At 45.7% G+C, this 13,184-nt stretch overlaps 1 protein-coding gene across 1 annotated transcript in view; it reads left to right on the top strand.

Annotated features, from left to right (window-relative positions):
- Positions 1 to 12,119: 12,119 nt before the first annotated feature.
- Positions 12,120 to 13,184, top strand: part of LOC130921066 (polyunsaturated fatty acid lipoxygenase ALOX15B-like) — a 30,209-nt gene continuing 29,144 nt past the window's right edge. Inside the window, exon 1 of the mRNA XM_057844704.1 lies at positions 12,120 to 12,301. Coding sequence (XP_057700687.1) covers positions 12,161 to 12,301 — 141 coding nt within the window. The 5' untranslated portion in view covers positions 12,120 to 12,160. The remainder of the gene's footprint in view (positions 12,302 to 13,184) is intronic.

Genomic DNA, 13,184 nt, shown 5'->3' with positions numbered 1-13,184 from the left:
TTCAAGGCCAAAACCTCCTTGCTGGATATGGCCCACTACATCACAATGGAGGACAACAATTCAATTCAATTTTATTTCTATAGCCCTAAATCACAACAAGGTTGTCTCAAAGGGATTTGCAAAGGCAATATGATACACAGTCAGAAACAGCAAATGAAGTAAATAAAGATGAATAAATAAAGTTCAAGTCCTGGGCATCCCCCATCCTTGGACCCTCCATGTCGGCAAGGAAAAACTCCAAAGCTCTAAGGGAGAAAATGAGAAACCTTGGGGAGTACCATAGTCAGGAGAGATCCACTCCCAGGACGGATAGACAGGATGGACCAGGACTGCTAATGGGAATTAGCAGACGGACTTACAGTTTGTAAAGATGCAATAAAGTAAAGGAACAAGATGAGGTCCATCTAGCCAGATGAGACGGGGGTGGCAACATGGACGTCTATCCAGCCAGGGGTCCGGATATTCAGGAGGCTGCAGCTGAAAAATAGCCCCTCTCCAGAGGGGAAGGGGGAAAGGGGACACCGGGTGACTACTGATGAAGAGAATAGTGAACTAGATATTAACATTGGAAAATAGAAATAAAGTAAGGCAAGTGGTAGGTAGAGTGACAAAAAGGAGATAGAACTTAGTGGCTGCACTTCCCCCAACATTATAGCTTCTACTGCAGCTTTGACTGAACTGTGAGTCTAGTCCAACTTCAACTAGCCTGACCATAAGCTTTGTCGGATAGGAACATTTTTAGTCTAATCTTAAATGTACAGACTGTCTCGGCTTCTTTAATACTAGCTGGAAGCCGATTCCATAAAACGGGCCTGGTGGCTAAAAGCTCTAGCTCCGACAGTACATTTAGAAACCCTGGGAACTACCAGTAGACCTGCATTCTTAGAGCGGGGTGTTCTGTTGGGGCGGTATGGAACCAGAGCATCAGTGAGATACGATGGCCCCAACCCATTAATGGTCTTAAATGTAAGAAAGAGGATTTTAAATTTAATTCTAAACTCGACTGGAAACCAGTGAAGGGCCTGGAGCACAGGGGTGATGTGCTCTCTTCTATTAGTTCCTGTTAAAAGTCTTGCTGCTTTGTTTTGGACTAGTTAAAGACCTTTTAGGGAACTTTTAGGACAAGCTGCAAGTAGGGAGTTACAATAATCCAATCTAGATGTAACGAACGCGTGAATTTTTCTGCATCGTTTTTGGATAAAATAATTCTAATTTTGGCTATGTTGCGCAGGTAAAAAAAAAAAAAAAAAGGCCGTTTGGCAGGTTTGTTTAATATGAGCTTTAAACGCCAAGTCTGGATCAAATAGAACTCCTTGGTTTTTAACTGTGGTGCTGGAGGCTGCACTTACATTGTCCAGAGTGACTAGCTGGGCAGTTGAAGAGTCTCTCACACTTTTTGGGCCTATTATAAGGACTTCTGTCTTTTCAGGGTTAAGTAGAAGATAGTTAGTGCTCATCCAGGTATTTATATGATGGACGCAGGTGCTTAGGTTATCCAGTTGCCTGTTCTGCTCAGGTTTAATTGATAAATACAGTTGTGTGTCGCCAGCGTAACAATGGAAGTTAATGCTATGTTTTCTGATGATATTACCAAGAGGAAGCAAATACAGCGTAAACAAGATGGGCCCGAAGACCGACCCTTGTGGCACGCCATAACTAACTGATAGCAGATTTGGTTTGAAGGACAGTGGTGGCAGGGGTCCACCTCCTCCCTGTTGTCCAGGTTGGAGGGGCACCTCTCACTACGGGGTCCCGGGAATCAGTGAGGGACATCTTCAGCCTCACCTTGGCGCACTTGAACTCTTCAACCAAGCTCGAGATAGGCAGTGACAAAGCTCCGTCACTGTAGAGTCCAATGCTGCTGAGGCACTTCGGAAGTCCAAGCCACTTCCTCACATGGGAGTTCGCCAGCCTTTTCAAGCGCTTAGCATGACATATAGGGGCCTCATACATTGTCAACGGCCACTGGAGTCTGGGCAGTAACCCAAACTGGAGGCACCAGAGCTTCAGTTTCCCTAGCAGTGCAGTGTTGTCGATCTGTCTAAGGCTGTTGGCTGTGTCCTGCCGTAGTTGTTCAAGTTGCTGGGTGTCTCTGAGGTCTGCATTATACCAACGCCCAGGGCTCTTGATGGGCTTCTCCAGGACTGTTGGGTTTGGTTCACAACTGATGTGGAACCTCTCATCTGTCAGTTGGCCTTTACCGATTGAAATGCTGCGTGACTTGCTTGGCTTGGGGATAGATACATATCTTACCATGTGTTTCCAAACAAGCAAGATGGAGCGCAGACCCTAGCTTGAAAAACATCCTAAACTCCGTTAAGGAGAGCGGGAGAGAGGCGCACGACTGACACGACCCGAACACTGCTGCTACTAGCTAACGTACTCCACGTACAATATGAACATTTCACGCGTTGTGAACATCTGACAGAAACTATGCCACATTTTGGTCTCGTCAGACACAAAACTGGCATTCGTCGTTCGTACGTTCTTGTCTCCCAAACCACGTTTTTAGCTCGTCATCATGAAAAAAAATTGTTTGTGGACGAAATGTTTTCGTTATCATTGTGGATGAATACAACGCTGCTGAAAATGTACCAAAAGAGACATTCGGCTCAATTGGCTGAGAGACACACGATAAGACAGGTATGTAGAATTTCCTGCTTATTTCAAACCGAAAGCTGCTTACGTTTTTCACTGGAAATTGTTGGCTTTTCTCCATCATGCATGAGGCTCACATGAGTATAAGATGTAGGCCATGCCGAACTATGATAAAAGTGCAAAAAATACAGTACTTAAAGTCGGCCGATAAAAGCATTTTAAAATTATCGAATTATACCAACATGAGGGGGGTCGAGTTCGGTGGTAGGAAGATCTCATCTCTGCTCTTTGCAGATGATATGGTCCTCCTGGCTCCATCGCACAGTGACCTCCAGCTGTCGCTGGGACCATTTGCAGCCGAGTGGGAAGTGGCTGGGGTGAGAATAAACTCCAAGTTTGAGGCCATGGTTCTCAACCGGAAAAGTGTGGATTGCCCTCTCCAGGTCTTGGGTGAGTGCCTGCTCCAGGTGGAGGAGTTCAAGTATCTCGGGATTTTGTTCACGGGTGACGGTAGGTCGGCGCGTGAGATTGACAGGTGGATTGGAGCGGGGTCCACAGTGTTGTGGACACTTTAACCGGTCTGTTTCCAAACAAGCAAGATGGAGCGCAGACCCTAGCTTGAAAAACATCCTAAACTCCGTTAAGGAGAGCGGGAGAGAGGCGCACGACTGACACGACCCGAACACTGCTGCTACAAGCTAACGTACTCCACGTACAATATGAACATTTCACGCGTTGTGAACATATGACAGAAACTATGCCACATTTTGGTCTCGTCAGACACAAAACTGGCATTCGTCGTTCGTACGTTCTTGTCTCCCAAACCACGTTTTTAGCTCGTCATCATGAAAAAAAATTGTTTGTGGACGAAATGTTTTCGTTATCATTGTGGATGAATACAACGCTGCTGAAAATGTACCAAAAGAGACATTCGGCTCAATTGGCTGAGAGACACACGATAAGACAGGTATGTAGAATTTCCTGCTTATTTCAAACCGAAAGCTGCTTACGTTTTTCACTGGAAATTGTTGGCTTTTCTCCATCATGCATGAGGCTCACATGAGTATAAGATGTAGGCCATGCCGAACTATGATAAAAGTGCAAAAAATACAGTACTTAAAGTCGGCCGATAAAAGCATTTTAAAATTATCGAATTATACCAACATGAGGGGGGTCGAGTTCGGTGGTAGGAAGATCTCATCTCTGCTCTTTGCAGATGATATGGTCCTCCTGGCTCCATCGCACAGTGACCTCCAGCTGTCGCTGGGACCATTTGCAGCCGAGTGGGAAGTGGCTGGGGTGAGAATCAACTCCAAGTTTGAGGCCATGGTTCTCAACCGGAAAAGGGTGGATTGCCCGCTCCAGGTCTTGGGTGAGTGCCTGCTCCAGGTGGAGGAGTTCAAGTATCTCGGGATTTTGTTCACGGGTGAGGGTAGGTCGGCGCGTGAGATCGACAGGTGGATTGGAGCGGGGTCCACAGTGTTGCGGACGCTTAACCGGTCTGTCGCGCTGAAGAGGGAGCTCTGGATTTACCGGTCAATCTACAGTCCAACCCTCACCTATAGCCATGAACGTTTGGTAATGACCAAAAGAACAAGATCGCGGATAAAACCGGCTGCCATGAGTTTCCTTTGCAGAGTGGCCAGACTCAGCCTTAGAGGTAGGGTGAGGAGCTTGGTCATCCAGGAGGGACTTGGAGTAGAGCCGCTGCTCCTCCATGTCGAGAGGAGCCAGTTGAGGTTGTTTGGACATCTGGTTAGGATGCCCCCTGGACGCCTCCCTCAGGAGGTGTGTCAGGCATGCCCAACTGGGAAAAGACCCCGGGGCCAACCCAGGACACGCTGGTGAGATTATATCTCTCAGCTGGCCTGGGAACGCCTTGGTATTCTCCTAGACGAGCTGGTGGGAGTGGCTGGAGAGAGGGCTGTCTGGGCCTCTTTGCTGAGGCTGCTGCCCCCGTGACCCGGATTCAGATAAGCAGGAGACGACGACAGTTTTTCATTATCGGTTTTGGGCCAATATGCATGTTGCTTTCAAAGCGAATGTAGAAGCCTTCTGCCTTTGTACAAGGGCTGGTCACAGCAGTTATGCTTATTGACCCATTAGATGCCTCCAAAATAAGATGTTTGGGATTTGTTATGTGAGCAGACCATTTGCTTTCATGACACAAAAGTTAAATGAACAATAAATTGTACTGCACTGTAAATATCTTTCACCCTTGCACTTACATGCTCATACATTTCTCCGGGGAGAGTTGGGACGGGACTTTACAGTCCCGGCCCGGCTCCCCTCTGTTTTTAATGCACCACACACCAAGGTTGTGGGATGGTTGGGACCTGTTGGGGGGGGTACCTCACGGTTGCCTCCTCACGACAGGCCCCGCCATCCCTGCACCTTTTTTAAACGCACCACACACATCATACTCCACAGGAGAGCTCCGGCAAAGGGCGGTGGGACAGGCGGCTGGGCAGAAACTCCATGCTGCGGTCCCACTGCCCCAAGTCAAGTTCTCCTATTTTAATGCATATATTGCACTACCCTCCCCTCACAATCCCATCACGGTGCTGGGTGATGGCTGCCAGCCTCCTTTGCTAGGCGGCGGGAGGAGAGATGGGCTGCGCTTGACCCCCCCCCAAGGCTTCTCCGCCCGTCTGCGTGGCTGTCGCGCGCCCGGTGTGGCTCATGTGCAGCTGGATGCGGTAGGGTATGCTCGGGTTGGGGGCCCTGGTGCCGGGATTGGCGATGGGGCGGCGTAGGGTTGGTCGCCAACGGGCTTACATTCATAAGAGATTCACATGATTACTGGGTTCTAGATCACAGAACTGATTTGTGTACACTCTTTCAATCACTTAGCTTATAGACACCCCCACCCCCGTCCCCCTCTTTCACTGGCCAATAGGCCCCCACATGGTGTAAACCGGAAATACATCTCGCTGACGATGGCACTAGCATATTAATAATTAGTCTAGATGTTCTATGTATTTCTTGTTGTTGTTTGTGTATGTGTTTCTTTTCTTTCTTCTCTTGTGTTGCTTTTCTTCTGTCCCCCATAATCCCTTCCTGTTCGCTGCTTTGTCATAATAAAAAGGTATTTTGAATGATCACAAGGGGAGTATATCAGACTCTCAATGTGAAACATTAAAACTGTTTAGACAACCCGGGCACTTAGACTTCCATTCTCTGTGTCAAACAGCTGAACAGGACAGGTTAAAATGAATAAATAAATAAATAAATGAACAATAAACGATTGAAAAATAATGAATATGTACAGTATATACACCCACCGGCCACTTTATTAGGTACACCATGCTAGTAACGGGTTGGACCCCCTTTTGCCTTCAGAACTGCCTCAATTCTTCCTGGCATAGATTCAACAAGGTGCTGGAAGCATTCCTCAGAGAGTTTGGTCCATATTGACATGATGGCATCACACAGTTGGTGCAGATTTGTCGGCTGCACATCCATGATGCGAATCTCCCGTTCCACCCCATCCCAAAGATGCTCTATTGGATTGAGATCTGGTGACTGTGGAGGCCATTTGAGTACAGTGAACTCATTGTCATGTTCAAGAAACCAGTTTGAGATGATTCCAGCTTTATGACATGGCGCATTATCCTGCTGAAAGTAGCCATCAGAAATTGGGTACATTGTGGTCACAAAGGGATGGACATGGTCAGCAACAATACTCAGGTCGGCTCCAACGTAGTTCCAACGATACTCAATTGGTACCAAGGGGCCCAAAGAGTGCAAGAAAATATTCCCCACACCATCACACCACCACCAGCAGCCTGAACCGTTGATACAAGGCAGGATAGATCCATGCTTTCATGTTGTTGACGCCAAATTCTGACCCTACCATCCGAATGTCGCAGCAGAAATTGAGACTCATCAGACCAGGCAACGTTTTTCCAATCTTCTATTGTCCAATTTCGATGAGCTTGTGCAAATTGTAGTCTCAGTTTCCTGTTCATAGCTGAAAGGAGTGGCACCCGCCGTGGTCTTCTGCTGCTGTAGTCCATCTGCCTCAAAGTTCGACGTACTGTGCGTTCAGAGCAGAGGTTGCGCTAGACATTTTCGTTGTCTGTCATTTTGACTGACAGGGTCATAAAAATCCGGTCATAATCTATTTTTACCCGTCACTTAAATTTTTAAAATGATAATGATGACATATTCAATAAGATTTAGTTTTCATTCATTTTTAATTAATATTGTAACGCTTGCTTGGCGGCGAAAAATTAGACACGGAAGTCGTGGTATTTTTCACTCTCTTTTTACTCTGCTTACCGCCAACAACACCAACAAAAGAACAACTCCGCCCCCAAAGAAAAAGAGGCAACTATATAGACCCCAATCACCAACGTCACACAATGATCTTAATTGTGGTTGTCAGCCCAAAATCTTCTATATATATATTAAATGCATCTTACCAGATATAAAATGACTACTACATAGTCTGTGGTGATCGTTTGGTGCCCAGATTTCTTGTCGAATTACAGCAGTACATCTCGCTCTCCTCTTCGGGTCTCTCAGAATACGGTAGAACTTCAAGTCTCTCCGTCTATCTTCTCTGTTACTGCAACCAACCGCCACACACGCCTTCACCATTTTGATTATTAATGTTAACGAGTAGAAAAACACGCCGTAATAGGAGGCATGTACGTAGTGGTAATGTGTAAACATGACGAGCTGACGGAAAATATGGCGGCTCCAGTCAGGGTGGCGGAGTTGTGACGTCATGTGATGGGGGTCTATACACAGGCGGCAATCTAGTCCACCAATTGGATGACGCGCTGGCACACCGGGTGCACCAATAAGAACCTCGCGTTGATGTGTCAATCACGGTGCCGCCGCCAGACCCCGGTGACGCTACAATATTCTGACAGAATAGCCAACGACGTCATGCATTAAGAGAGACAATAGCTAATTAATATGCTCACTCGCCACCCTGTGGTCTGGGGTGTGAATTGCAACCTGTCAAAATGACGGACGGACTTCAGTTTTTTCCGTCACCGTTTAAAAAAACCGGTCAACGACGGAAAATATTCGGGTAGCGCGACCCCTGGTTCAGAGATGCTCTTCTGCCTACCTTGGTTGTAGCGGGTGGTTATTTGAGTCACTCACCACGTTTACATGCTGACTTTTATTCATACCGATTCAAATCATTCCTGTGACATATTTATGTCACACTGCTGTTGCCATAGTGTGCACTTCCTGTGGGGGTGGTATTACAGTATAAAAAGGAATCTCTGTTATGTCTCTGTGATATATATGAGGAGAAGCACACTGAGTAAAGAAGGGTTGTTCCATTCAAGTGTCGGCCTTACATGTACTTAGATCAGGGAAGTACATAACAAAAGTGGCGACGAGGACGTCTGGACCTGCGTCAGCTTGGACGTGCTGTTTTTGGAGTTTACTGCGGGTCGCGGTGCTCCTGGGGACAGACGGCGCCGACCTCAGCTTCCACGTCGTGACTTCGTGGGGAGGACGAGCTGAGTTTTCAAAAGGAGCTTGAAGGTGCTGTATAACCAGGCGCTATGGCGGGAGTTATCGGCTCTATTGGTCTTTTTGATGAGCTTGTGGAACAGTGGAGCTCGTACACAGAGCGGTTCGGCTATTTCGTGGAAGCTAACGAAATAGCGGAAGAGAAAGTGGTGCCCACGTTTTTGAGCGTTATTGGGCCAAAGACTTTCAATTTACTGAGAAACTTGCTTCAACCCGATAAACCTGGTAGTAAAACGTACAGGGAAATCGTGGAAACTCTTAATGGACATTTTCCACCCAAGCCCCCTGTGATAGCAGAGAGGTTCCGATTTCACAGGAGAAATCAGGAAGAGGGGGAATCTGTCACTATGTTCGTTGCGGCGCTGCGGAAGCTGGCTGAACATTGTGAGTTTGGTGATGTTTTAGAAGACACATTAAGAGACAGATTGGTATGTGGACTGAGAAACGAAGCAACACAAAAGAAGTTACTCTCAGAAAGTGGACTGACATTAAAGAAAGCCTTTGATGTAAGCGTGGCTATGGAAATGGCTTCAAAGGAGGCTCAACAACTGAACATTACGAGCAGAATACACCAAGTGGCAAGTACCAAAAGCAATGTTGCTGGTCCCTGTTTTAGGTGCGGTAAAACAGGGCACCCTTCCTCCACCTGCTGGTGCAAAGAAATGAACTGTCATCATTGTGGGAAGAAGGGTCATGTTGAGCGTGCCTGTCGGAAAAAAACAAGCACAGACAAAGATAAGGAAATGAATGACAAGAAGAAAACAAAGAAATATGTCAAAGCGGTAGAGAGTGCCTCTACTTCCGAAGATGAAAGTGACGTGCACACCGTGCATGTAATGAGCGTGGACGGGAAGTCAGGGTGTTACGGGGTCACACCAAAGTTAGAGGGTCACCCAGTCAAAATGCAAATAGATACTGGATCACAGGCATCGCTTGTGTCTTACCAAGTCTATAAACAGTGTTTGAGACACCTTCCATTAAGACCATCAGACACTGTGTTCAAAGCGTACACTGGACACAAAGTGCACATGAAAGGAATGACTGACATTACTGTGCAATGCAAGGATCAAACTGCTAAACTTCCAGTGTATGTCACAAAAGGGAATTTTGCTTCCATAATGGGACGACTGTGGATTAATGCACTTCGTGTAAATTGGCTAGAAGTTCGGCAGCTGTCAGACAGTTCTTCACAACTACAAGTCATACTGGACAAGAATGAAGAGGTTTTCTGTGAGGAATTGGGCAGCATGAAGGACATTACAGTGAAATTGCACATTAAACCAGGAAGCAAACCTGTGTTTATGAAGGCTAGGACATTGCCGTATGCTATTCGTGACAAAGTCTAGGCTGACCTGGATGCGTTGGTCAAAAGTGGGGTTTTGGAACCAGTCACCACCAGCGAATGGGCGACACCAATTGTGCCAGTTCCGAAAAAGAATGGCGGAATTCGCACATGTGGCGATTTTAAAGTGACTTTGAATCCGGTGCTTTGTGTGGAGCAGTACCCACTTCCATTGATCGATGATTTGTTTGCAGGTCTGAGCGGTGGTCAAAAATTCAGCAAAATTGACCTCAACCAAGCTTATCTGCAGATGCATGTGGATGAAGAATCACGGGAGTGGCTGACAATTAACACGCACAAGGGACTTTTCAGATATTGCAGATTACCTTTTGGCATCACATCTGCTCCTGCTCTGTTTCAAAGGGCTATGGATCAAATTTTGAGTGGATTGCCAGGAGTACAATGTTACTTGGATGACATTCTCTGCACCGGTGCTAACAATTCCGTATGGAAATTTCACATCAGCTGTTTACATGGCACTTCATCTATTCTGATCCAGCGTTTACATGTGTCTGCCTTTATTCCGAAAGGACGTTTGACAACGGCCGTCTGACATGCGCAGATTAATCAAAACAAAGCGTCACGTTGCAAAACATGGAGATCGATCGTCAGATCAGCTGCTGTTCTAACTTTTCGAGTGGAAACAAAACTTCAGAATGACACGCCGTTCATTTAAAAAGTTGTGTGGGTGCGCTGTGCGTGTGCTTGGCAGCCATGTTGCATGTGACGTTAGTGACGTCACCACGTCAGTACGGAGCATGTGCAGAAAGAACGCAACCAGACACCATTCCGCTTCCCTGTTTACATGATATAATTTTACTTCTAATCGGTTTGGGAAAAGGAATATTCCACCCCTGTGAATCGGAATGAAATTCCATTCGGTTTGGGCCTGTTCATTCCGAATGAGGTGTATATATGGAACACATTTATTCGGTTTGAACAAATATTCCGATTGTAATTGGAATATTTGGCTCCATGTAAATGTGGCAAATGTTGCCTTTCTATCAGCTCGAACCAGTCTGGCCATTCTCCTCTGACCTCTGGCATCAACACGATATTTCCGCTCACAGAACTGCCGCTCACTGGATATTTTTTCTTTTTCGGACCATTCTCTGTAAACCCTAGAGATTGAGGTTGTGCGTGAAAATCCCAGTAGATCAGCAGTTTCTGAAATACTCAGACCAGCCCTTCTGGCACCAACAACCACGCCACGTTCTAAGTCACTCAAATCACCTTTCTTCCCCATACTGATGCTCGGTTTGAACTGCAGGAGATTGTCTTAAACCATGTCTACATGCCTAAATGCACTGAGTTGCCACCATGTGATTGGCTGATTAGAAATTAAGTGTTAACGAGCAGTTGGACAGGTGTACCTAATAAAGTGGCCGGTGAGTGTATATATGTGTATATACAGTATATATACAGGAAATGTAAAGTACATGTCCAGGCTCGTCTGCGGTTTGCTAGAGAGCATTTGGATGATCCAGAAGAGGACTGGGAGAATGTGTTATGGCCTGGACGTGAACTTTCTTCAGCAGGGGGACACGTCTGGCAGTGCAGGATTTGAGTCCCTGGCGGCGCATTGTGTTACTGATAGTAGCCTTTGTTACTGTGGTCCCAGCTCTCTGTAGGTCATTCACTAGGTCCCCTCGTGTGGTTCTGGGATTTTTGCTCACCGTTCTTGTTATCATTTTGACGCCACGGGGTGAGGAGGGAGTTGAAAGTCCGTGTTGCCCAACGACAGCCCCAAAACATCACTGCTCTGCATGGAGGAATGGGCCAAAATACCAGCAACAGTGTGTAAAAAGCTTGTGAAGAGTTACAGAAGACGTTTGGCCTCCGTTATTGCCAACAAAGGGTACAGAACAAAGTATTGAGATAACTTTGGTATTAACCAAATACTTATTTTCCACCATGATTAGCAAATAAATTCTTTAAAAATCAAACAATGTGATTTTCTGCCCCCCCCCCCCCACACACACACACACACACACACATTCTGTCTCATGGTTGAGGTTTACCCATGTTGACAATTACAGGCCTCTTTAATATTTTCAAGTGGGAGAACTTGCACAGTTAGTGGTTGACTAAATACTTATTTGCCCCACTGGGTCAAAACTAATTTTAAAAATCATAAACAGAATCGAGATTGGATGATATTAAAAAAAGATCCCCAAGCCATAGCAGAGTGAAAACAAATCCCCCACAATCACTTCAGTTATTGCATTTCCTAGTTTTTGGTTGTGTCAATAGATTCACTTTGACTGTCATACTAGACGTAAATTGTGTGCGTCTATAAAAGAATAAAAACTACCAAGATTGATATTTTTCCTGGTTGTTTTCCAGCTCACTGATGAGAAATGAAATACACAAAACCACGCGGTCACACAAAATAAGGTAATCTGATTGACGTGACACACCTGATGGATCAGATTCCTTAACTCTTAAGATAATAATTTCTTCATCCCCCATAGGAGAAATTCAGGACAGCATACATATCATATTTCCATCAAAATGGAAAGTGAAAATTCTTCCACAATTAACTGCCACACCTGCCACTGGTGTCTGATTAGGCATGTTTGACATTTTCAAAAAAAAATCTACGGTAGGTACATCCCACTAGCAAGCATATAAAAATGAAGGTGTGAACGGTCAGGTGTAGCTGAAAGAAGAACCGTATCTCCTCTTATTAGGATTCCTCATCAGTCCAGAACAACAATGGTAGATTACGAGATAACCATCTACACTCGCAATTGTTTTAATGCCACCACCTTTAATAGCGTCCACATGAAAATTGTGGGCGTGAATGGTACGAGTGACTGCATACCGCTGAATTATTTGTACATCCTAAGGGGATCAGTAAGTATGGAACTTTTTCTTTGGGTGTGCTCCAAAAGTTTCTTAGATTGATGCACCTGAACCTTAAAGGGATCCTCTATTTTTAAGACAAGTCATTCTTAAAAGATAAATGTTAGTATGAGTTTTAATAATTTGATATTAAAACCCCTCTTAATGTTTTTGTTTTCATAAAGTTTGTAAAATTATTTCAAGTGATAGGTCGCCATTCTTGTTACGTCGCAGTGCGTGACGTCACTGGTCCCGTTGCCGAAATTCCAGCGTGTCACTCGATAGGTTTCCCAACATGTCATCAGTTCTACCCTTCCTATTTGAACCAGATCTGAAAAGTGAAGAGCAGGACAGCACTGTCGGTCGTTCACAAGACGAGCTTCAGGGAAAAATGCGGGCAGCAAATTGTCATGATTAGCCAGGTGTGGGATGGAACCAAAATGCAGATTCGGCAAAAAGCTTGACAGTTTGGCCAAGAGGCCGTTTATTGCAATCAGCAGCAGAGTGTTAGAACAGCAAAAAGAGGCAGACCGGATTACTGAAGACAGGCGTGGTTGCGTGGCCGACAAGAAGAGCAGGCAGGATATCATATAAGGAGGTCTCGGACGTGAAGCTTTGTGCTGGAACGATCAGACAGTGAAGTGAAGCGAGGCTGCCACTTAAATACTCCCCTAACGATGATTGGTAGCAGCCGTGCCAAGCTGAGAGGCGGAGAAAGGTAAATGACTGAACCAGGGAGGCAGGGAACATGACACAAATACCTGATAAGACAAAAGTTGGGCAAAACTGGTGATGCGAGAGAGTGCTGTTGGGAAGTCCGGTTGGGAGCGAGAGTGTATGCTGTCCGGTTATATTAGCAGATATTCATGGTAAGCATATTGCGTTTTCAAACCTA

Source organism: Corythoichthys intestinalis, chromosome 8 (genome assembly GCF_030265065.1).
Source record: "Corythoichthys intestinalis isolate RoL2023-P3 chromosome 8, ASM3026506v1, whole genome shotgun sequence".
In the NCBI taxonomy this organism is placed as follows: domain Eukaryota; kingdom Metazoa; phylum Chordata; class Actinopteri; order Syngnathiformes; family Syngnathidae; genus Corythoichthys; species Corythoichthys intestinalis.
This window is presented reverse-complemented; position numbering and strand designations above follow the sequence as displayed.